At 40.1% G+C, this 27107-nt stretch overlaps 1 protein-coding gene across 2 annotated transcripts in view; it reads right to left on the bottom strand.

The window, feature by feature from the left end:
- The window catches only part of LOC149774467 (metabotropic glutamate receptor 4-like), a 69764-nt gene that overhangs the window by 11426 nt on the left and 31231 nt on the right, over positions 1-27107 (bottom strand). For both annotated transcript variants that reach the window (XM_089945252.1, XM_089945253.1), the window contains 2 exons: positions 15524-15721; positions 12734-12850 (listed from right to left, as the gene is read on the bottom strand). In XM_089945252.1, the coding sequence (XP_089801378.1) occupies positions 12734-12850; positions 15524-15721 (315 nt within the window). The remainder of the gene's footprint in view (positions 1-12733; positions 12851-15523; positions 15722-27107) is intronic.

Genomic DNA, 27107 nt, shown 5'->3' with positions numbered 1-27107 from the left:
CCCAATCTGTCTGTCTATTGATGCGTGTATTTACTTAAGAAGAAATATGACCTCTAAAACACAAAGAGATACGGCAAGCATGATTAGAATGAACATAACGATGTTTTCCTTCACGCCCGTGTAATTTAGAGCTTCAATCCTCTTTGAAGACAAACTTGGTCTCCTTTTGTAGGGCTTGAAATAATAAAAAACCTGAAAAAATCTTAAGCACTTTGCTATAGATAATTTCATCAACAGACTAAACAACATAAATACCGTTACAACACTAGAAAGCCTTAAATCTTCTATCAAAAAGAAATGCATAAAAAAATTAAAGATTAACGATAACTAACCAATGAAACCGAATTTAACAAAGGCAGTGACATGTGAAGAAATGGCTCTCACTTTGGAAAGGTAGGCGAACGTACTCTGTCATGCACCATCAACTTGAAAAAAAATTATAAACAGAGAGAAACCTGAATTCAAAATTCAGTTGTTTTTTTTTCTTCAAAATTGTTTCGTTTCTTTTTTCTTTTTTTTGGAACAAATCTAAGCACTAATATAGAGTGGAAAAGGGAAAATGCACATACAAGCTTTGATATTTCTGAAAAAAATGAGGGATATTCCTAACGTTCATAATCACCTATATATGCTTGGACTTGTCTGTGACTTATCCACAAAACAAGATGTACATATTTCTGGTCAAGCTGCAAGTGTGTGCGTGTTTTTGAAAATGGTAAAAATTGGATATACAATTTTCTCGTGACACTTATAAAGTGAAGAGTCTGTGCTAGTGTCAAAAGCCAAAGTCATATAAGTTTTGTATTTTGTACGGCTTGTAAAGATTTCCACTTTAGAAAATGTGAAGTATCGCAAGTTATTATCACAAACAGAAGTGGAACTAAGGGGCTTGCAAGAAAGAAAATAACCCAGACAGTTGGTGTCATCAAGAGTGCTAGAGACGGTACCCGAACTTGCTTGCTTGCTTACTTGAATTAAAGTGATTTTTGCTCTAATGGAGCATATATCACTGGTTTAATAACGCACCGCGTGATTTTTAATTACTCCTGGGGAAGGAAAGAGAGCCTCATCCCCAGGCTTTTATGTACTCACAGACTACTTTTAAATTTAGCCACTCAGGTGTAGGACTAACTAGTCCTTAACAACCTGACTGAAAGGCTTTAAACATGAGTGGGAATAGTCTCACCACACACTCATTTTCTGTCCGAGCGTGGTAAAGGAGGAAAAAAGGTGCTCAAAAAGGTGCTCAAAAAGACAGCCATGGGTGTTAAGTACTCAACAAAACCCTAGCCCGTACTTATTTCAAATCAAGTCGTGTCACCAAAAAAGACGACGTGTACGACATCAAAGGCATTGTCAAACGCAGAAACCGTAAAGTGGGCAAACGACGTGTCAAAGAAGTCAAATTACGTTGGAAAGGATATCCACCCAGTTTTGATTCTTGCATCGACGCTTCGCACTATAAAAAGAAGTGACCATCATGCCCTTTCACACAGATTCAGCTACTGCGATCACTCCTTCACCCAATTCTTCTCTGCAAGATTTACAAACACAACCCTTGTGGGTATCGTATGGAAAACGTGTGCCTAAAACGCAAATCGTCTTTTTCTGCCAAACCTTCGTGGTGTATTGTGTCATCGGTGCATCCATTGCCAATTTGGGTTTGCAACAAGGAGACAAACACTTGTGGACCATTGTATTGAGCAGTTACATCGGTTACCTGCTTCCTAATCCCTCCCTGAAATTCTCCTCGAACGGGAACCACGGGAACCTAGTGTCCAGTGCCAGTGCCAGTCACCAGTCGAACAACAACAAGCACAACAACAACAACAACAACCCCATTTTGGGCGGAGACACTCCTCTAACTTCCAGTATCGCCTCGGAGAGCCACAAAACTCTGGAATTATGAGCAATAACAACCAATTTTACTTAACCTTACCCAGTGACAGTTCCATGGAGGTGTTTCCCAAGAACACGTTGTGCTGTTACACGGTCAAATTACCTCAGACCATCCAGTTAGATCACGAAGCCCATTGGGAAGTGGCTTTAGTGGAAATCATTCACCCAACACAAATCAAAAACACCACCGAAAAGCAAAACACTTTCGAGGTGGAAATCCTGAATGCCCAATTGGAGGAAGAAATCAACAAAATCGGGTTTTTAGGGGACACAAGACCAGCCAGCAATCCAGCCTTCATTATCTACACCTTGAAAATTCCTTCAGGTTATTATTTTAGTGGTGAACATTTGGTGGACACTATTGCGGACAGGTTCAACTTAGCCTTTGGCAAAGCACTGAACAGAGCCAAAAAAAGTGTGAAGATTGAGTACCATAAAGTGGCTCATCGTCTCGTGATCAAATTTCAAGATACGGACACATTGTCCCTCAGGTTCAATGGTAGTTTGTTTGAAATTTTGGGTGGACATGCAGAAATGGTCGCAAACAATATGAGCCCCAAGATCAAAAGTAATATAGATTTTTACAGAGCTTTTGGAAACCCGGTAGAACTGAACCAAGGACTTAATTTGATCTTTGTGTATTCCGATGTGGTGGAGTACAACGTGGTGGGACACACCTCTGTTCCGTTACTGCGTGTCATTCCTTTCAAAGTGGATAGTACCACAAACAATGACCAGGAAGGTGCAAACACCTATCACGTACACCGTGAATTTGTACATCCTCACTATTTGCCCGTCAGTAAGTCGTATTTAGACACTGTCAACATTGCTATAAAAGGAGATCTGGGACAAAATATTCCATTCTCCAAAGGGAAAGTTACAGTGAAACTCCATTTTCGAAAACGGTTCTCTAACGAATTGTAAGTCAAGACAGCGAGGAGGGACATTTTCACCCTATAAAATCCGGCCAGATGCGTGTGGAATTTCAGTTTGCAGAAAATCTACGCGCAGATAATACGGTGAACGTCATCCTGTATGCTGAATTGGACAATACGATATAAACCAACAGTTTGAGAGAAGTCATTCTAGACTATTAGAAGTCATGGAAGACTTTTATCAATGTTTGTATAGTAGGAATTCTTTGGACATGGAATGTGAAGATCCTGAGGAAGGAGAACCCCAAGACAAAGACGAAGAAGTCATCATGATGAAGTCTAGATGGCCAGAACAAGAATCACATTTAGTTTCCTGTTATGCTATAGTCTTGACAGAAAAAAATTAAGGAATTGATCAAGAAAGATTGCTATGGATGTCATAACGATCATCCCAGTGAAATTCAACACGAAAAATACCTGATGCTGAGTCAAGAAGAAAAATTGGACGAATATCTGGACGAAGCTTGGAGTCTCATCTCAGAAGAAGACGTGTTACAATAGTGGTATAAAGGCTTGCGTGAACGTTATTGTCCTCCATTAACAACTCAAGAGATCCATCGCATCGAAGCTCTGTTGGATCAGAGTTGGGAGACAAGGCGAAGAAACGGTTACTTGTCAGACATTTTCAAGCAAAAAGTCAGGATCGAATTGATCACTTATCATTACCTGTGAAGAAGAAAAAAAACAAAAAATGGATACCTGGGAACTTTATTACCTTTTGAACCACAGTTCGTATACGGCTTCTTGGAATCCTGTCGTCTGTGCTAAAGATGAACTCCCTCATCGCAAACCTCAAGACCATCAAGCTTATGTCATCAACACGGACGACAGTCATCTCCCAGGAACCCACTGGGTAGCCGTCTACTTTCCTCAAGAAGGATGTGTGGAATATTTCGATTCCTATGGACTGCCCCCTTTGGAAGACGATATCATTGATTTTATGAGAAGAAATGCTCAGACCACACGATTCAATAATGTAAAATAACAAGGCACATATTCCTTGGTGTGTGGACAGTACTGTGTGTATTTTCTGCATCATTGCAGCCTGGGCTATTCTTTAGAACATTTAGTGACTCATTTTGATCCTCGTCATTCTTCTAGAAACGATGTGAAAGTACATCGATGGTTTTGTGACCAGTATGCTTATCTTTTGTCTCTAACTAGGAAACGTAGTGTCCATCAATGGCCTAATGACTTCCAACAGTGGAAATCACAATTTCATTCACAACGTTGGCAGCCCTGTTTAAAGTAGACTGTAAATTGAAAAAAATGTTTGGTATTTGAAAAAAATGTTTGATGTTATAGTGTTGGATTATTGTTTAAAAAAATGTTAGAGTTGTTTGTTAGTATGAATAAAAAAATGTTGTGTTTTGAAGAAAAAAATGCCTTTGTGGTTTGTTTGGCTATAGGAATGTTGATTCATGCTCTTTGACTTCTCTCTATCCCTCCCATAACACTATTTGAACGTTCCAGCTAGAAAACCGTGTAGTAATGTTTTCCTTCACGTCCGCGCTTTGACTTTAAGAACCGGGGAAGTTTCCAGTCTGCCCATCCATTGTTAACTCATCCTCCTACGAAGATGTGCTCCAAACTAGCTAAGCTAAACGAAGCCTACGTGAATTTGCATAGGGTCAGACACAGTCTGATACCGAAGCCAGAAGAGATAGAAAATGTGAGAATGCTAAAAGTCACTGAAGACCTGAAGGAAGAGCTCTTCAAGGAGGAATTCAAGAAGGAGAAAGAAGAATGGATGGAGAAGTACAGACTTCATAAACAGCAGAGAGACCAGCAACAGCAGCAGCATGAACCTGACAGAGGCTTTGTCAACAGTTGTATCGACACCAAAGAGTTCTTCTTCTCTTTTCCGAAGAAGCAGACCTTATCCTGTGAGAAAGCCTGTCGTCAGAGGAGGTCGCCATCTTATAACCTAAGCGACCGCCATTGCTTCAAGTTCAAAAAAAAAAAATTCAGGGCTACCCCATGCTCTCGAAAAGAAATAACATTCCATTGCCTATGATATGTTAGTCAGTTAGAAGAAAAAATACAGAAGTGAGTCTATCAGCAGATGATTTCTTTATCTTGGTTAGAAAGTGCGACTCTAAGTCCTTCGTTTCCGTCGCTTATCAAAATTTTAAAAAATAGTAATGTTCTGTAAAAAAGTGAGTGAGTGTTTCTTTTAGGTTTGTGCGGTTTTTTTTTTGTTGGTGATAATATGGATAATGTAAGTTCGGGTACAACGAAATTAAAAGAATTAGGCCCAGAACGCGGTGTGGAGGGAAGAAATATAGGCAACAGTAGCGGGAGCAAGAAATGCAGACCTAGCCAGTTAGCACTCCACCCACCTCGAGAACACAAATAACATCTAGTCAACATCCGACTATACCTAACAAACAACCTGCCCCGGAAAGAGTGGTGGCAAAACAAAGGGCCAATTATGTTAGACAAACGGTATGGCAAACTCAAATGTAATTATTGGAGGCACTACGTTCTTTTCTAGGCCCCCGAGTGGCCGAGTGGTCTAAAGCGCTCTCCGTTACGGATCACTGTCATCTCACCTTTGTCTGCGTGGGTTCGAGTCTCGGATTCGGCTAATGTGGGTATGTGAGAAAGCTTGCCAGTAGCTTCTCGTGGGTCGGTGGTTCTTTCCGGGTAATTCCCGGGTTCTTCCTCCACCATTAATACTGGCCGCCATGTATAGCCTATCGCGTGCTGAAAAATGGCGTTAAACACTACAACAACAACAACGTTCTTTTCTCACTCCGATACTACAGGCAATCTCAGCTGAAAGAACAACCACAACAACAATAACAGCGACAGACACCATAGCAGCGGACTTGAAACTATCTACCTCAACTAAAGAATTAGTATCAGAACCAGAAGAGGAAATTGAGGCGGTTGAGGAGGAGGAGGGGGACGTTGACACTCGTTGAGAAGTACACCGAAATGGGACTATATCAAGCATTGTATGACGTCAACAAAGCAGGGTAGTTTATTAGAGTCATACAATACGTTGCCTACAAATCTCTAGACACCTTTAAACCAAGACCTTCTCAATGGCGATTAGGGTCAGATTTCTTCCCCAATTCTACAAACAAACCTACGCTGGATACCCCCTCAGTCAACTGGTAGAAGCCACTGCTTACATTGCCGCCCATCATGGCTACGCATTTCCTGATATCAAGAATCATGAGACTAGGAGTGCGAGAAAGAACGTGAAAGCAAAAGAGAGACGTGTTACCTTCTAACAGAAAAAAACAGCCTTTTTTAGGGCTCCAAAAGATTGCTTTTTATTAACTAGGGAACCATATTTGGCTTGGTATCCCTCCTTGACTAAACTATTCTCGAAACAAACTTGACCCATTGGAACACAGCAACAAACTTAACTTTTTAAACCTAACAGTGACCAAACTGGTATATGTCTCTTAGACATAATAATTTAAATAAGATCAGTATGGCTATTTTTATGTACACTACACTAAGTACTAATATTAGATAGATATGTTAGGAAGTAGGAAATTTAACAGACTCGTTAGATTTGAACTAATTGCACAAGTGGTTAACACATTATTGGTACTTTTTACTGTCTATTAGCAAAAACGGGATTTGATTTGAAATAAGTACGGGCTAGCGTTTTGTTGAGTACTTAACACCCATGGCTGTCTTTTTGAGCACCTTTTTTCCTCCTTTACCACGCTCGGACAGAAAAATGAGTGTGTGGTGAGACTATTCCCACTCATGTTTAAAGCCTTTCAGTCAGGTTGTTAAGGACTAGTTAGTCCTACACCTGAGTGGCTAAATTTAAAAGTAGTCTGTGAGTACATAAAAGCCTGGGGATGAGGCTCTCTTTCCTTCCCCAGGAGTAATTAAAAATCACGCGGTGCGTTATTAAACCAGTCATATATGCTCCATTAGAGCGAAAATCACTTTAATTCAAGTAAGCAAGCAAGCAAGTTCGGGTACCGTCTCTAGCACTCTTGATGACACCAACTGTCTGGGTTATTTTCTTTCTTGCAAGCCCCTTAGTTCCACTTCTGTTTGTGATAATAACTTGTGATACTTCACATTTTCTAAAGTGGAAATCTTTACAAGCCGTACAAAATACAAAACTTATATGACTTTGGCTTTTGACACTTGCACAGACTCTTCACTTTATAAGTGTCACGAGAAAATTGTATATCCAATTTTTACCATTTTCAAAAACACGCACACACTTGCAGCTTGACCAGAAATATGTACATCTTGTTTTGTGGACAAGTCACAGACAAGTCCAAGCATATATAGGTGATTATGAACGTTAGGAATATCCCTCATTTTTTTCAGAAATATCAAAGCTTGTATGTGCATTTTCCCTTTTCCACTCTATATTAGTGCTTAGATTTGTTCCAAAAAAAAGAAAAAAGAAACGAAACAATTTTGAAGAAAAAAAAACAACTGAATTTTGAATTCAGGTTTCTCTCTGTTTATAATTTTTTTTCAAGTTGATGGTGCATGACAGAGTACGTTCGCCTACCTTTCCAAAGTGAGAGCCATTTCTTCACATGTCACTGCCTTTGTTAAATTCGGTTTCATTGGTTAGTTATCGTTAATCTTTAATTTTTTTATGCATTTCTTTTTGATAGAAGATTTAAGGCTTTCTAGTGTTGTAACGGTATTTATGTTGTTTAGTCTGCAAAGTGCTTAAGATTTTTTCAGGTTTTTTATTATTTCAAGCCCTACAAAAAGAGACCAAGTTTGTCTTCAAAGAGGATTGAAGCTCTAAATTACACGGGCGTGAAGGAAAACATCGTTATGTTCATTCTAATCATGCTTGCCGTATCTCTTTGTGTTTTAGAGGTCATATTTCTTCTTAAGTAAATACACGCATCAATAGACAGACAGATTGGGTCATCATCCTTGAGTTTCACTGTACTTTCGGTTCTTTACTTCATACAAACCCCAAATTTATTAGTTTGAAAAAAAAAGATAACATGCCCCTCAATACTGTAACACATCTGTTCTGACTTTACCGATGTGAGTGTGAGTGTTTATGTTAAAATGTTTAAGTGAGATATAAAAAAAATGGTCAGCTTGAAAACGCGAACCAATACTGTGACGCTCAGTATTTTGATGTGGTAAGAAGAAATGGTACAACACACACAAAGAGGGCTTGTAAGTTCACATTTCAGTCTGTCTGCACTGTAATGGTAACAACGCAAGAACATAGGGATTATTATGCCACACAGTCCTAGAACAAAACAATGCATCACCCGTTGTAAGCCATTTCATTGGCTATACTTATTTTCTTACCGCGTTCACTTCGAATTGACTTGAGTAGCTACTCACACAGTGACGAGAATGGCCATGCTTTACTGGGTCTATCCTATAGGCCATTTATATAAAAAAAATATTTTAAAAAATTAAACTAATGCACGAACAATGGTTCCATGGGCGATCCCATGGAAATTGTGTCCGTCTTATTACAAAATACATCAACATTTAATTTAACCGTGCAGATCGCTAGAACAAACCTCTGATCATATACATTTTGAAAAGTGTTGTGTGACACGGATCGCCATTGTCGCTTGGTGTCTGCTTTCTTCTTCGAAAAGAGATCGTTTCGTCTTGACTATAAAAATTTAATTTGACTAAGTTTTACGCACTACTTGAACTCATACATTTCACGTTGTAGGTGTAAGCCGTCGTTCTCAGTTTCCTGGAAGTTCGTTTTTGCGTTTCTCAGATGTAACACTCTTTTTTATGGACCGAACGAAATTTCTTTTGGCGTGAATCAGGACTCGTGGTTTTGTGGCATAAATGGAGAGCATTGATGAAAGCTCAGTTATGTCGTCTTCGAAATCGCTGACACGGATCTGAGCTAACACTTCAGGTTCTGTGTGAGGCGATACGGTACATCATTGCCTTTTACTTCCTCAATGAAATCGTTTCATCTTATTGCAAAATTAGATTTGACTAGGTTTCATACGCAGCAGGTCCCTGTATATAAGGAGAGTGTCTTAGCGTCAGAGTATTCATTCCACTCTCAAACGATCAAGAAGATGGAAGAGTCAGCAGAGATCGACCTGCTGGTCAAATATTTGCTAAAAGTCATACGAAAGCATAATTCACAGGCGAAAGTGGCAACAAAACTTACTCTTTTGGTCGTTGATTTGATGAGAGTCATACGAAAGTGTGTGCTAATGAAGTTTGCTATATCTGCAAAGGTAAATGGGTATTTGTCTCCAAAATACCTGCTTCGTCTAAGAAAGAGAGACAAAAGTCAAGATACCTAATATCGTTGTCAGGAGAAAGGACACTGGAATTCAGAGTGCCCTACGAGAAAAGAGAAGAAACAGAAACAAGACGAAACAGAGAAGAGGGATTCAGAAGAAGAAGAAGAAGAAATTGAAGATGATGAAGAACTTGTGCCAGTAAAGACATGGAAATGGAAAAATTGACAATGTGAGCCGATGCGTTGGCCCTGATGTGAAATTTCATACTACCTTCTAAAAGAGAATAGACCAGAAAGAAAACGTAAGTGTCTCTTGGTCTTGACATTGTATAATAAGGATGGCGTGTTTTGTTTTTACTCACACTTTATGAAATTGTGCTCTTTCACCTCTCTCTATCCCTCTGGATCATGTTTTAGTTAGAATTGAAATGGAAGGATGTTTTCCTTCACGCACGCTCTTTAGGCATGCAAGTCCGTAAACAATAGTCAGTCTATTCATCCATCATTTTGTGTCTTGATGTTTCCTAAATCACACACTGATGCCATAAAATAACGGGTTAAATGGGTTTTGTAGTGTTGGGAGTGGGGGTGGGGGTGGGGTGTAGGTGTTTGGCAGAGTTGGTCATTGCAGGTGAGGGCTTAGGTGCTTTCAAAAAACTTTTTCTTCTTCACTCTGTGTTGATGGAATATAATGGGTTATTTTCTTCACTCTCTGTTGATAGTATATATATATAAAGGGTTATTTCTTCACTCCGTGTGGATAGTGTATAATGGTTTTCTTCTTCCCTCTGTGGTGTGCGTGTGTGTGTGTGTGTGTGTGTGTGTGTGTGTGTGTGTGTGTGTTAGCGTACGTTGTGTAGATCGTATATTTGGTTGTTTTTTTCTCTTCCTCCCGAGTGTGGATAGTATATTTGGGGTTTGTATGCGTTAGCGACCTTGTGTGGATAGTATATTTGGGGTTTGTATGCGTTCGCGTACGTTTGTGTGGATAGTTCATTTGGGGTTTGTATTATCTCCCTTCTGTGTTGATAGTATATTTGGGGTTTGTTTTTTCCTCTTCCCTCTGTGTGTGTGTGTGTGTGTGTGTGTGTGTCTGCGCGCGTATGTTGCGTGTATTGGTCTCTGTTTGTCCCTATAAAACTCACTTTATCCCTATCAGATACACTCTACCTACCTACCTACAGTAGCGCGTATTCAGGTCAGCCACTTGCAACACTGTTGCCATTTATCCCCTAGTGTTCAGTACAGTGACGTCACTGACGCTGGAAATTTTGAGACTATAAATATCGACTTGGGGATTTCCACATTTTGTAGCTATACATATATACTAGAATTCATAAACAGAAACGTCACTCAAGCTGAGGCTATAAAAAGATAGTGGGATTTTCCAAAGGAAAAACCCACAAGTTGGAGCTATAAATAGATAGTGGGATTTCATAGGAATTTCAGCTGATTATAGATACATAGGTATTTATCCACGATCGTCACAGAAGTTGATATTGTAAGTAGTTACTAATTTTATCCATTTTATAGTGTGTGTGTGTGTATGTGTGTGTGTGTGTGTGTGTTTGTTCGCGTACGTTGTGTAGATCGTATATTTGGTTGTTTTTTTTTCTTCCTCCCGAGTGTGGATAGTATATTTGGGGTTTGTTTTTTCCTCTTCCCTCTGTGTGTGTGTGTGTGTGTGTGTGTGAGTCTGCGCGCGTATGTTGTGTGTGTGTGTGTGTGTGTGTGTGTGTGTGTATTGGTCTCTGTTTGTCCCTATAAAACTCACTTTATCCCTATCAGATACACTCTACCTACCTACCTACAGTAGCGCGTATTCAGGTCAGCCACTTGCAACACTGTTGCCATTTATCCCCTAGTGTTCAGTACAGTGACGTCACTGACGCTGGAAATTTTGAGACTATAAATATCGACTTGGGGATTTCCACATTTTGTAGCTATACATATATACTAGAATTCATAAACAGGAACGTCACTCAAGCTGAGGCTATAAAAAGATAGTGGGATTTTCCAAAGTTGGAGCTATAAATAGATAGTGGGATTTCATAGGAATTTCAGCTGATTATAGATACATAGGTATTTATCCACGATCGTCACACAAGTTGATATTGTAAGTAGTTACTAATTTTATCCATTTTAGTCTAAACCATTGTAACTTAATTTTCGGGGATATGTTTATTTTCCTTTAAATTCTGGGACAATTTCGTCATTTTAACGTTACTTTTAGTCACATCCATTTTGTCGTTGAGCATTTCCTTGATTATAGCTATTTATAGCATCATTACAATTATGCAAATTTTTGAACACCCCAGCAAGATTTCAGGTCTTCGTAATGCTTTATATATAAATCCCACGCTTGTACTAGTGTATGTATGTTTCTGTCTCTGTTGTGTTTGACCCTCTACCATCATTGTCCCTAGATAGTCCCACCATGTTCAATTCCCCTTGACGCTATACAGATCCACCATGTTCAATTTCCATATGTTAAATTCCCTTGAGGCTATATCCCCCAGGGGTTTCCGTAATGTTAAATTTCCCATTGTCCCTAGACAGTCCCACGATCTATTCCCCATGTTAAATTTCCCATTGTCCCTAGACAGTCCCACGATCTATTCCCCATGTTAAATTCCCATTGTCCCTAGAAAGACCCACACTATAGTCCCCTGTTCCATTCCCCTTGTCCCTAGACAAGCCCAAACTCTATTCCTCATGTTAATTTCCCTTGTCCCTAGACAAGCCCAAACTCTATGTTAAATTCCCATTGTCCCTAGAGTAACCCACGATTTTTCTCCATGTTAAATTTCCATTGTCCCTAGAGTTGCCCAGGGGTCTTTTTAATGCTAAGTCCCATTGTCCCTAGGGTGCCCCACCTTACTACTAATGTCAAACTCAGTGATTATAAGCAATATAGGACCACTGTTGGACCCGAGGCCTGATTTTGACAGGGTGAGGCCCGACGCTATGAAAAGCTGTAGAGGCCCTATTTGGTAACTGTTAACAGAGAATAAGGTTAAATCACAACTGAATTTGGCAATTATTTGCTAATTATTACAATGTAAATCATGTTATTTATAGAAAATATATTGCATAGATAAAAATAATAGTGAACATATATGCAACAAATCACGGGTTAAATTATTACTATAATAAAACTGTAACAAATTAAAAAAATTATTAAATTTTGAGAGACCCCTTCAGAATGTGAGGCCCTAAGCTGAAGCTTGTCAAGATTATTCCTAAATCCGGCCCTTTTGGGACCACTTCTGTTGGACAAATGACCAGACTAGTTTTATACCGAATGCCTTGAGAGATCGGTAAGAAAAGATCGTGTATACATATTTTAAGGGATATCTAACCTACGAGAATATCCTTAAATCTTTCATGTAGTATCAGGTTTCGGATTTCAGTAATGATTAATCTGAAGTTATGTTTTTTTTTTTTTTCTTCTAAAGATAAATAATTGTTTGTATTCTCTATATTCGGATATCTATCTTCTGCGAAATGTCATTTATGTTTGCGAGCATTGTTGTTAAAAAAAAAAAAAACAGTTCAAAAGTATGTACCCTAAATATGATGACGTTTCATCTAAAATATACAACGAAAACTTATATAAGATTGTGGTTTGGTTCATACTACACGAGATCTATATACATAGTAAATAGTTTATATACATGCTTTGGCTTACCACCGAAAGTTCCAATTTGTTTCCATTGGGGGGTTCCCATTTTACTGTATTGCATTATACTGTATCTAGGCTGACCTTCCGACCCGTTGATAAATTTGAATTTCAAACCAATGAAATCTGTAGAAAATACAATGTACGATAATGATACGCAAAACTAGATAGATAAACAAATAAATAAATAAATAATTTAGGATTAATGTCTCTTGACAAATAATTTCCCTTTATGTATGTATGTATGTATGTATGTGTGTGTGTGTGTGTGTGTGTGTGTGTGTGTGTGTGTGTGTGTGTGTGGCCACATGTATGTATGTATGTATGTATGTAGTATGTATGTATGTATATATGCATGTATGTATGTATGTGTGCTTGCGTGAACTATATGATGCCATTTGGGTTTTTTGCCTTGATTTTCTTTAAACGCTTTATTGTTTTCGCTCTATTTATGTCGTGAAAGTACGTCGGCATAATCCCGTCACTAAAAGAATCAAATTTTCCTTATGACGTAGATACATTTTTGAAATATCTAAAATAACTAGGATAAGATGCACGCGTAATTGTTATTAACTAAGAGAAGAAAAAAACTGGGGTATTAAAAATGTATATTCATTTAAAATATGTTGGCTGGTTCGATGGAGTTATTATTCGTTTGAAAAGCGTCGTTTGGTTATATATAATTGTTATTCGTTTACTTATTTGTAAAACGTCGTTTGGGTCTATATAATTGTTATTGACTTGGAAAATGTCTTTTGATTATATATAAATCTTATTCATTTATTCATTTTGGAAAACGTCGTATGGTTTTAAAGAATTGTTATTCTTTGGAAAAACGTCTTTTGGTTCAATAAAAGTATTTTTCGTTTGGAAAAAATTTTTTGGCTTTATAACTTGATTATCATTCACATGGAAAACGTCTTTTGGTTTTATTGTTATTAATTTAACAAATTCTTTTGGCCATATCGCATTGGTATTTATTTGGAAAACGACTTTTGGTCATGTAAAACTGTTATTTATGACGAAATCGTCTGTTGGTCATAGAAACTGTTATTCATGACGAAATCGTCTGTTGGTCATAGAAACTGTTATTCATTTCTAAACGTCTTTTGGTCATATATAACTGTTATTCACTTCGGAGACATATTTTTGATTATACATAACTTTTATTCATATCGAAACGTCTTTTGGTCAAATAGAACTGTTATTCGTTTAGAAATGTCTTTTGGTAATACGGACTTGTTATTCATTTCGAAATCTCTTTTGGTCATATATGACTGGTATTCATTTCGAAACCTCATTTTGTCATATAGAACCGTTATTCATTTCTAAACCTCTTTTTGTCATATATCACTAGTATTCCTTCGAAACCTCGTTTGGCCAGATATAACTGTTCTTCATTTCTAAACCTCTTTTGCTGATATATAACTGGTATTCATTTCGAAACCTCTTTTGATCGTGTAGAACTTTTATTCATTTCGAAACCTCTTTTGTTCATGTAGAACTGTTATTCATTTCAAAACCTCTTTTGGTCGTGTGAAACTGATATTCATTTCGAAATTTCTTTTGTTTATGTAAAATTGGTATTCATTTCGAAACCTCTTTTGGTCATATAAAACTGGTATTCATTTTAAAAACTTTTTTGGACACATAGAAGTAAGTATCCAATAGCAGCTACGAGAAAACCCCCATAGAAAGAACATGCCTTTTAATAAATACGCCGTAAGGACGAATGCCACTAAAAGTAAGAAATAATGCTACATGTATTGTATTCTCTTAAAGTCGGAAATAGAGTCCGTTTTATCGAACAATCCTACTTCAAAGAAACAATTTTGCAATATTAAAAAAAAATCCCTTTCCCGCTCATCATTTTTGAGACAACGAACAGTTTCAGTGTCGGAAATAGGCATGCGAATAAAAGTCATATAAGTGTGAATTATAATGAACTGGTAAAAATGGTGCTTCATACGTCATGATTTAGAAAGTTATAATGATTTGATAACACGGACAACACGTACATCGTACTTTGTGCATATAATGCATTGATAACACGGACAACACGTACATCGTACTTTGTGCATATAATGTATTGATAACACGGACAACACGTACATCGTACTTTGTGCATATAATGTATTGATAACACGGACAACATGTACATTGTAGTTTGTGGATAAAGTGTGAATTATAATGTATTGGAAACATGGAAACCTCATGCATCGTACTTTTATACATAAAGTGTATACCAAAAGAAAAATGCATTGGTAACACGGATACCAGATGCATCGTACTTCGTATATAAAATATAAATTATTGTGTATTGGTAACATAGACACCACATGCATCGTACTTGTTACATAAAATGTGAATTATCATGTATTAGTAACATGGATCCTACATACATATTACCATGGAGACAGAAAATGAAGTGTGATATATTGCTAACATGTATACTACATACCATGTGGATAGAGTGCAAAAGTGTGATTCAAAATTTGTGAGAGTGAAAATATAATTTCAAAATATTGGAAGACAATTACCTTAGCTACTAATTCCAAAAGCTTTGAAATATCTGCGAGGCATCATGCCATGTGTATCTAAGCCTAATTAAATTCTTTAGAAGACGATTGTTCAACGATTCATATATACAGTGTATAACAGTATCGGACCCAAATATATATATATATATATATATATATATATATATATATATATATATATATATATATATATATATATATATATATAAAATTCGTTACATTATTAATGTAAATAATGAATCTCACCTAGAGGACTTACTTGTAAATTCCACTTTTTCAAGTTCCTTAAGAACACGTGTTCCGAAATTTGGCTGAGAAACGTTCTGCTTCATACGATCACATAGCCGTTTGTCTCCGGGACACTCAACGGAATGAATTGCCTTTAGCGCATGCGCATACGCTAGGACTGCATCCATGACGAAGTAGATGTTAATGTTCGGTTGGTACGCGTATGTTCCTGCCAAAAGTAACCAAGACAATCCTAACGAGCAATCTACGACAAGTAGTGTGCAAAGGTTAAACTATTGACTAAAGACGGCTGTTGTCCTGCCTATGTGCAGTACAGAAGTATTGAATAATAATTAAATCTCTGAGACCCCATACCAGTAGTGAAGTGGGATACTATAGGCTCAATGGGAATTAGCATTAAAAACACCCCTAGGAACATATAGCCTCAAGGGAAATTTAACATGGAGAAAAATCGTGGGAACATATAGCCTCAAGGGGAATTTAACATGGAGAAAAATCGTGGGAACATATAGCCTCAAGGGAATTTAACATGGAGAAAAGTGGGACGATATAGCCTCAGGGTGGGACTGTATAGCGTCAAGGGAAATTGAACATGGGATTTTTTTATTTTTTCTTAAATTTTTTTAAATTTAAATTTAAATTTAAATTTAAAAAAGGGGTAGGCAATTGAAAAGGCTATCTCTTTTCGAGAAATATGAGGGCCCTGAAAAGAGCCTTTGGCTTTCCTCTATTTCCTCCATTTACTCATCCAGCCTCTAACTTTTCCCCAAATTCCTTTTTTCTTCTTCTTTTCATTGTCCGGTATCCAGTCCGGGTGACCAATGGCTTGGAACTTCTGTTGGATTTTTATCCAGTTATTGTTCAGTCTCTCATATTCTTCTTTTTTCTTTCTATTCTCTTGTTCTTTTCTATCTTTTGCCCACCTGTCCTTAATTTTCTGCACTTCTTCCTCTATTATCTTTTTCATCTTTTCTTCCGCTTTCTTTAGTTGTTCAATGCCCCTTTTCACAAACTTCCACTCTGACCATTTCTCTAGCTCTTCTAAATAGCATCTCACTGCTTTTACCTTGTCCATAGACTCTTTTATAGTCCCCACTCTTACATACTCTGGTTGAATCAATCCTCTCAATCTCTTAACTTCTTCCTCTATCATCTCCTCCATCATCTTCCTCGCTAATTGTAGTTCATTGACATAGTCAAGACTTTTTCTCAACCTCCATTCTCTTTCTATCCTTTCAATAGTGTACTCTCCATCCATCATCCAAAAGTAAACATTTCTTAAGTCATTAAACAACGCCGACACTTCCATCTTGTATCTGTTATTCCTTAGAATGGTTTGAACGACGGATACTGTGGGTTCTTATACGAAAAGCGCGTACATGAAGGAAAACATCCCCCTAAAACATAAAATTGATATTACCTAGATCAGAACCAAACAACGCGCGGACGTGAAGGAAAACATCCCCCTACTTTCTCATTTCATATAATAAAACCCAAACTATACTCTTCACATACGCTAAGAAACAATAAACAAACCCATAATCTACTATTCACACTAACTTACGTGAGCAGTTACAAACACAAACACAAACACACATTCACTCACACTATGAAAAAAGAGTTAGTGTTTATATTCACACTACTCTACCTACACACATTGGCAAATTAATAGTTATTTCTTTTCTAGAGTATTGGGTAGCCCTGAAAAGGGCTGTTGGTTTTTTTTGTTGTTTTTTTTTTTAACTCCAGATGCACCTATCTAATAGTTGCACCTTCCTGGCCTGGCGCCACACACGCATCTTCTTCCCCAGTCTCCTTTCACCATTCTTCTTGGGAGTGCAGAGGCAGGATATGTGGCTTCAGAATCCCAATTTTCGGTTTCTGGGATTCTGAAATTTCTTCTTCTCTCCTTTTCTTCCTCCTCTTCTTTGTTTCTTCTCTCCTCTTCTTTTCTTCTTTCCTCCTCCTCCTCCTCCTCTTTCATTCTTGCTTCTTCGACAATGGCCTCCGCGGCCAGTTCATTTAGTATGCGCCTGGCATATTCCAGGTGCATCTGGAGTTCTAACAGTTTCACAATTCTGGTGTTCATTCTTCTGGTGGTGTTGATCAATCAACAAGGGTAGCTAGACTGCCGAGCGAGTTTCAATTTATACTGAAAGCGCGGACGTGATGGAAAACATCCCCCTAAAAACATAAAATTGATCTTACCTAGATCATGACCAAAGAAACAACGCACGGACCTAAAAGAAACACTCACTCACTTTTTTATGCTACCCATCACTATTTTAAATTTTTTTATAAATCACTTCAATAGACTATTTACATACGCAAAACAAACCAATCTAACCCCAAATATACACCTCAAACACCAAAAAAGACATTATTTTAATCTACTATTCACACTAACTTACGTGGGCAGTTACAAACACAAACACAAACACACATTCACTCACACTATGAAAAAAGAGTTAGTGTTTATATTCACACTACTCTACCTACACACATTGGCAAATTGATGGTTATTTCTTTTCTAGAGTATTGGGTAGCCCTGAAAAGGGCTGTTTTTTTGTTTGCTATGGCATTCTTTTTTAGTTTCTAAGAATGCGATGTCCTCTGAGGATAGACTTTCTGGCAATAGGTCTGCTTCTTCGGAAAGAGAAGAAGAACTCTTTGGTGTCGATACGACAATCGACAAAGCCTCTGTCAGCTTCAGGTTGCTGCTGCTGTTGTTGTTGCTGCTGTTGCTGTTGCTGTTGCTGCTGTCTCTGAAGTCTGTACTTCTCTGTCCATTCTTCTTTCTCCCTGTTTACTTCTTCTCTGAAGAGCTCTTCTATCAGGTCTTCCGTAACTTTTAGCATTCTCACATTCTCTATTTCTTCTGGCTTCGGTATCAGACTGTGTCTGACCCTATGCAAATTCACGTAGGCTTCGTTGAGCTTAGCTAGTTTGGAGCACATCTTCGTAGGAGGATGAGTCGACAATGGATGGTTAGACTGGAAACAACCCCGGTTCTTAAAGTCAAAGCGCGGACGTGAAGGAAAACATCCCCCACGGTTTTCGAGTCGCAACGTTCAGTGAGTGTCATGAGAGGGATAGTAACAAATGAAAGAGCATCAATCCAACATTCTTATAGCTAAACAAACCACAAAGGCATTTTTTTCAAAACACAACATTTTTTATTCAAAAATCACTTAACACTAAACAACAACTCTAACATTTTTAACAATAATCCAACAATATAACATCAGACAATTGTTTCAAATCACAAACATTTTTTTCTCAATTGACAATATACTTTAAACAGGGCTGACAACGTTGTGAATGAAATTGTGATTTCCACTATTGGAAATCATTAGGCCATTGATGGACACTACGTTTCCTAGCTTGAGACAAAAGATAAGCATAATGGTCACAAAACCATCGATCTACTTTCACATCGTTTCTAGCAGAAGAACGAGGATCAAAATGAGTCACTAAATGTTCTAAGGAATAGCCCAGGCTGCGATGATGCAGAAAATACACACAATATTGTCCACACACCAAGGAATCTGTGCCTTGTAATTTCACATTATTGAATCGGGTGGTCTGAGCATTTCTTCTCATAAAGTCGATGATATCGTCTTCCAAAGGGGGCAATCCGTACGAATCGAAATATTCCACACATACTTCTTGAGGAAAGTAAACGACTACCCAGTGGGTTCCTGGGAGATGACTGTCGTCCGTGTTGATCACGTAAGCTTGATGGTCTTTAGGTTTGCGATGAGGGAGTTCATCTTTAGCACAGACGACAGGATTCCAAGAAGCCGTATACGAACTGTGGTTCAAAAGGTAATAAAGTTCCCAGGTATCCATTTGTGTGTTTTTTTTCTTCTTCACAGGTAATAATAAGTCGTCAATTCGATCCTGACTTTTTGCTTGAAAATGTCTGACAAGTAACCGTTTCTTCGTTTCGTCTCCTCACTCTGATTCAGGAGAGCTTCGATACGATGGATCTCTTGAGTGGTTAATGGTGGACAAGAATGTTCACGCAAGTCTTTATACCACTGGTGCAACACGTCTTTGTCCGAGATGAGACTCCAAGCTTCGTCCAGATACTCGTCCAATTTTTCTTCTTGACTCAACATCAGGCATTTATCGTGTTGAATTTGACTGGGATGATCGTTTTGACATCCATAGCAATTTTTCTTGATCAATTCCGTCATTTTTTCGACCAAGTGTTTGGCAAAACAGGAGACTAAATGGGCTTCTTGTTCTGGCCATCTCGACTTCATCATGATCACATCTTCTTCCACAGTCTCCTCACATTTCATGTCCAAAGTTTCTCCACTAGGTAAAGAGGGACAACAGTCTTCCATGGTTTCTAGTAATCTAGGATGAGTTCTCTCAAACTGTTGATTTCTATCGTATTATCGAATTCTGCATACAGGATGACGTTCACCGTTTCATCAGGGTCTCGGTCTTTAAACTGAATTTCCACACGAATCTGGCCGGATTTTATAGGGTGGAAATGTCCCTCGTCGCTGCCTTGGTCTGGAGTGAAATCAAAAGCCCAAAAAGCGTAGCCTCCTGCATAATCCTCGTACGTAATACCGTGACTTGGATTGGTTCCTAACTGTCCGGTGGCTTCGTACAGGGACAAGTACGATCTCAAGTAATTCTTCTTGGTAAAGTCAGGTTCAAACGGTCGGGTACACAAGGTTTTGCCATCGCGACTGACTTCGATTTTGGACACGCCAACGTGTTGAAAGTAGAAAGGATTTTTTTTCGGCAGCTCCGTTGAAGGCTGTATTCTCGACGATACCAACGATCAAACGTTTGGGTAACTGTCCTTGGAACAGATGATCTTCGATCATGGATCGCTGTCCCTTGGGAATGGTGAAGGTTTTCACTTCCACGCGTCGTATGGGATACTTGGTGGTCGTTCTGCTCAACGTCTGACTGATGTCGTTTCCCACTTTAGGTAATACTTCCACACGGCGTACGTAGAGTCTGGCTTCTTGGATTTTGGTTTTGTAACCGTCACTATCAGCCAATAAATGGAAAGCGGTACTGCTACGATTCAGTCTCAGGCGGACATCCACCCCGTTCAGCAAATACTTTTCTTGCAACCACATGTCCAAATGCAAACGATCCATCAGTTCTAAACTTGTGTCGACTCCCGTGATTCTCTTTCTTCGTTCTACAAATCCATCATTGTTGTCTTTCTTTTCATCAGTTTCCAATATTTCAAACTTGGTAGGTTCGTCAGCTTCCCATACCACACAGGCATTGAGATGAGTGTTCTTGGCATCTATTCCGTACGTCAAGAGATTTTCCAGGTAGGCACGATAAGGATAAGTATCCATGCTGCTACTGACCAGTTTGTTATTCAAGTACAAGTCCACTCCACTGAACAAGGAATGCATGAAATTGTTGACGGGAGCTCTGCTTCATCGTCTATAGCACCTCCAGTCTTATCTAGAATTTTGACTTTCAGGTACAAGTAACTGCTATTCAGATCGATGTAATCTTCGGGCTGTCCTTTGATTTCAAACTCGATGGGAGCGGAATCCGTCAAAGAGGAGACGGGGTGAAATTCCACCCACTGGGATTCTTGCATGGTCATCATGGTGGGGGGCATGGCAAACAGATCCAGTTCCGACTTGGAACAAGCGCAAGACTCTCGGTGCATCATTTTTTTTGTTCTTTCTCAATAATCGAAAACGTCTAAGTCTCGAACGGTTCTTCTTTTCTTGGCCTTTCTAGCTTGAAGTCTGGTGAAAGGGTGTTTTCTGCGTCGTCTCTTTCTGCCTTGTCCTTGCTGAATGCCTGACTCGGTAGCGTGCAGGGCATTTATAGGTGTTTCTCGGCGACCCAAAATGTCTTTACCCGTTTGCAGCAAGACATTTTTGCCTGCCCTCATGAAGGCTTCTTTAGGGTTTTGTTTGTCGATGATGACATTTTGGAGAAATTCTTTGCCTTGCGTCAGTGCCGCATCTTTCAAGGCGTGCAATCCGCGTGTCACCATCGGTTTCAACACCGGGGCCACCGAACGAAAGGCCGATTGCAACATATCTCCTAAACCGTGTCCTCGCTGTCGAGCAACCCCTCGGTACACTGGATACATGACTTACGAATCGTGAGAAAACCGTTTTCGAAAATGGAGTTTCACCGTGACTTTTCCTTTGGTGAATGGAATATTTTGTCCCAAATCTCTTTTTATAGTAATGTTGACCGTGTCCAAATACGACTTGCTGACAGGCAAATAGTGAGGATGGACAAATTCGCGGTGGACGTGGTAAGTGTTTCCACCTTCCTCGTCAGCGTTCGTGGCAGAATCCACTTTGAAAGGAATGACACGCAGTAACGGTACGGAGGTGTGTCCCACCACGTTGTACTCCACCACATCGGAATACACGAACATCAAATTCAGTCCTTGATTCAGTTCTACTGGGGTACGAAATAACTTGCTAAAAGACTCGTTGTCGTAAACGATGGGTAATTCGTTTTTCTTGAGCATGGCCATTCTCATGTTCATGTCTCCGCCCAACATGTCATACAATTCAGGACAAAATAAAATGGACATGATTTTACTTCGTTCAAATTTCATCGAGAAGCGACGAGCTGCTTTGTGGTACTCCATGGTGACACTTTTGTTGACATGCTCCAAAGCTTTCAGAAACACGCCATTAAACCTGGTCGCTATGGTGCTGACCAAATGTTGACCACTAAAATAATAGCCTGGGGGAATAAACAAGTGATAGGTGGTGTACTTTTGATTTTGTGTACGGGTTTTCTTGTCATATTTGACATTGCTATCCATCCACTGTTGCAATTGTTCGTCATGAACTTCCACATCAAAAAAATTTTGATTGGGAAGGACATTGAGGACTTGGGTCGGGTGAATGATTTCTACTAAAGCCACTTCCCAATGGGCTTCGTGATCTAAGGGGATGGCCTGAGGTAATTTGGCCGTGTAACAGCACAACGTGTTGTGGGGAAACACCTCCATGGAACTGTCACTGGGTAATGTTAAGTAAAATTGGTTTTGGTGACTCATAATTCCAGAGTTCTGTGGCTGTCCGAGGGGTTAGTGGACGTCAGAGGCGTGTCTCCGTCCAAAATGGGGTTCTGGTTGTTGTTGTTGTTGTTGTTGGAGTGGTGACTGGCACTGGCACTGGACACAAGGTTCCCGTTGGAAGAGAATTTCAGGGAGGGATTGGGAAGCAGGTAACCGATGCAACTGCTCAATAAAATGGTCCACAATTGTTTGTCTCCTTGTTGCAAACTCAAATTGGCAATGGCTGCCCCGATGACACAATACACCGCGAAGATTCGGCAGAAAAAGACGATTTGCGTTTTAGGCACACGTTCTCCACACCACACCCACAAGGGTTGTTTTTGTAAATCTTGCACAGAAGAACTAGGTGAAGGAGGAGTGGTCGACGTAGCTGCGTCTGATGTGTGAAAGGGCATGATGGTCACTTCTTTTTATAGTCGATGACTTGCGAAGCGTCGATCCAAGAATCAAAACTGGGTGGATATCCTTTCCAACGTACTTTGACTTCTTTGACACGTCGTTTGCCCACTTTACGGGTTCTGCGTTCGAGAATGCTTTCGATGTCGTACACGTCGTCTTCTTTTTTGGTGACACGTTGTAACTCGGGCAAATAAAACGTTCCTTTGAGCACTTCTCCGTTCATGTCTTCCAATTTATAGACGGCAGGATGACGGCCATGCACTCGTCCAGTGACGCGAAACAATTCGGTCGTCCAGTTAGGTAAGTAACCTTTGTCAAAAGTGCGTTTGGTTTTGCCAATGCGCACCCAATCTCCTACGGCCAACATTCCACTTTTCTTGGGGACAGCCCTCGTCGGGGACGTACCAAACAGACGCTCAAACACCAGCACTTCGTTGTCGGGAGTCCCGTCTTGCGGGGCACGTCCGATGCTTCGATGGTAAGATTGGTTGTACGCTTGCACCAGGTGCGGTAAGATGTCGATGTACTTCAGAGTGTGGTGATGCGTAAAATATTTCCACATGCGTTCTTTCAAAGTGCGTTGAAAACGTTCCACGATGCTGGCTTTGGTTTCGGGATTCTCGGTGGTAAAAAAATGAATGTCACATTTCTTTAATTCTTTTTGGAAAGATTGGTTCAAAAATTCGGTGCCTTTGTCCGTTTGCCATCGAAGAGGGTGACGACCGCTTTGTTTCAGCACTCGTTGCAGGGCTCGCACTAACTCGCTGCTCGATTTGGAAGTCAAGGGCACGACCCAGGCAAATTTGGAAAAGACGTCGATGACACAAAACAAATATTTGTAGCCACGATTGTAGCTGGCCAAATGAGAGACATCGGCTAAATCGGCTTGCCATTGATGATCGATGCGTTCCACTCGGGTGCGACTTCTGGCAAACTTGCGTCGAATGGGTTTGTGTAAAGTGTAGGTAGCTTGTTCTTGTAACCATCGTTGCACTTGAGGTAAACGGAGACTTTTCAGTCGGGTTTTGGCAGCACGATACAATTTTTGAACTCCTGCGTAACCTGCAGGATGCGAGGGATCGTAGTAAATGCTGGCTAAGACTTTTTCCATTTTTTATTTTTTTTTGTGTTGGTTGGTTGGTGTGTTAATAAGGCACCCACTCCTGGAAGAGGCTACTCTTTTTCTCTTGGGGTATTTTCTTGGATTGCAATGCTTTGCGTGTGCGACCGGCAATAGGTATTGAAGAGGAGGATGTCTGAGCGGGGGATATCGGTTCTTGTTTCACTTCTGTCTTCACTTCTGTCTTCACTTTCTTTTTCTCTTGTGATGAAGAAGGGGTGGCCATCATCTTTTTAATCCATCCAATTCTGGAAGTAGGTGGTGTTGTTAACTTGCGTACTTTTTCTGGTGGAGTTTGAAACCCTTCTTCTTCTTCTTCTTTTCCTTTTTCTGTCTTGGTCACGGGTAGTGATGGTACTGGTACTGGTACTGGTGATGGTGTTGGACTTTTCATCAAGCTCTTAAAATCTTTCAAAGTGGGTAGAGCTGTTTCGCCTAAAGCTTTCTGGTGAAAGAGTTGCAGTCGTTGCAAGAGTTGACCGTACTTTTGCGATTTTTCTGTTTCGGACAAATCTTGGCGATCCATCAAGGACTGCAATTCGTGTTGTAACTGGGACATCTCGCTCAAATTGGGATTGGGACGTAAATGCGGGGTGCGTTGTTCTTGCCACCGATGGTATTCCATCCATCGTTTGTAAGGCACTAAAGCTAGTTTTCGTCCTTCCATGGGGTTGTCAGGGGTCGATTCTGAGATCTTGGGACTTCCGAGGGCCTTTTTATCTTGCTCCCACCAGTCCTCCCAACATGGTTCCCAAGACTCCTTTCAGTATGGGGCCTAACAAGAGAGGCAAAATGCCTCCACGTTGGACTAACATCTTCTTCTTTTGACGAATGGGAATTTTCTTTCGAACCATTTGGCGAAGAACGTGACGATGTTTGCTTAAGCATTGTTTCTGGTGTTTGGACAAAGGGATCGTGCCTTTCAAAACGTTCAAACAACATTCGCACACGGTATCGATGACCTCTTTGGAGGCTGATTGAATGAGTTTTTTTCGTAGGGGTGGAGAAGTTTTGGACAGGACAGATAACATGTCCCCATGTTTGACTAAACGTGGAGGCAATCCTTTCCTTTTCTTTCCTTGGGGTTTTCTGGAGGGTGACATCTTTGCTTGTGGGTTCAGGGACATTCACCAAACAGACACTAACGTCGATGACTTAACACACACCCTTTTATCTTTTTTGGGACTATCGCTTTGTCATAAAGGTGACAATGTTTTTCCCAAAATCGCCAAGGAATCCTCCCCTTTGTTGGCGCCTCTTTTTCTTGGAACGACTGTGTCTTTTCTTAGGGTAATGTCGATGCTTGGCTAAGCGCTTTGTCGGATGACGCGTCTGCCTTTGTCTCTTTCTTTTTTGGCTTCTTGGAGGTGACATCTTTTACAAGTTCACTGATACCCCTACTTGATCACAGGCCTTTTTTATACTGGAACGCGTCGCCACTGATTGTCTTTACGTCGTATTAGTTTGAGGACAGGCATGACACGTCGTGCAGGGGTACGCAACGGACTAAATCGAGCCAGTTCTTGCTTGGACAAATCCAGTAAACTTTGTAACATGCCCGATCTTTCATGCACTTTGATTTTGGGAGAAGGTACTTTGTGAGCAGCAGCCACTGCCACTAAATTGGAGGGTCCTGCCACTGGGGAAGTTCTTTTGGGGGTCATCAACGGAGAAGTTCTTGGTGTGATCAACGTCTCCAAGTACTCTTCAGTTCCTGGTGTCATCAACGGAGAAGTGGACAAACGTGAGGATGCCGGAGACGCAGTCACTGCCGTGGCAGATCGTGGTTTGCGAGTGTAAGGTTGCGTCCTGGCCGAAGTGCCTCTCTTGCGACTAGTTTTCTTCTGTGGGCTTTTCTTTTTCTGGGGACTTTTTCTCTGTTTCTTTTTCTGAGGGCTTCTTTTCTTTTTCTGGGGTGGTGGTGTCTGATCAGAGGAGGGTCCCGCCACTGAAGAAGTTCTTCTTCTTGGGAACCTGGTCTTTTTCTTCTTGGGGCTTCGTTGGACTTTTTTCTTGGGTATAACTTTAGGGGCATTAGGATCCCATCTTAAGAGAGAGCGAATGATGACCCCTCCTAGAGTACCGCTCCCTCCAGGTTTCAAAATGATTTGTTTTTTGGTTTGAGTGTCGATGCGGGGATCGGCCAGTTGGACCAAAGCGACTTTGTTTCGATCGAAAAAGCGTTTGGTTTGATGAGGAATCTGAATGATTCCTTGGAGTATTTGACGTGCCGTCACCGTGAACCATTGTAAGACTTCTTTGAGACTAGCTTCTAAGACACGAGCTCGTGTTTGTGGATTTTTTTCTCGACTGATGCCATACAAGGCACGAATCAATTTGACGGTAAGATGCGACTGAAGGGACGTCATGTTCACACTGTGTGTGAGACAGACGAAAAAGGGTCTGAGGTTTTTATAGATTTTTTTTATGTGGAGTGAAATGAAGTCGAGGACGGAGACGTGTACAGGACAGGCTCTCCATCTTGGCACCAGTGGTGAAACAAGTGGGTACGAAATCGCAAATCCTCGGGGGTCGTAGGTTTCAAATCGACGAGTAAATAGGCGTTGGGCGTTTGAGTGGCATCGTCGTACGCCTGAGTCAGCCAAGGCGTTCCTAACTGTTTGGCTAAGACTTGCACTTGCGATTTATCTCGAGGGCTTTTAAACAAGACCACGTAATGCGCATTGAGACTGATGGTGCGATGGGCTTTACTTTGTTGAAACAAATTTTGGGTGATGTAAACGACACTGGCATTACGGTGATGCCCTTTGCGCGTGAACCACAGTTTAATTTCTTCTTCGTCTTCTCCTAACATGTCGTCGAAAATGACCAAATGGGTTTGACGGGAGTCAGAGACGATGCCGTCGTCTTCTTTAGGAATGCCTTCCACAAACACGATGGAATCGCCTTGACTTTCTCGCAAGAGGCTGTACGCCGATTGCCACTCTTTGTAACACCACACGATTCGTTGAGGTGGCCGATCGATCAAATGATGTTTATGTTCGATCAAACGTT

Source organism: Sinohyriopsis cumingii, unplaced genomic scaffold (genome assembly GCF_028554795.1).
Source record: "Sinohyriopsis cumingii isolate HCF-2022 unplaced genomic scaffold, ASM2855479v2 utg000229l, whole genome shotgun sequence".
NCBI lineage: Eukaryota > Metazoa > Mollusca > Bivalvia > Unionida > Unionidae > Sinohyriopsis > Sinohyriopsis cumingii.
The sequence above is the reverse complement of the archived record's forward strand: the minus strand, read 5'-3'. Positions and strand labels throughout refer to the sequence as shown.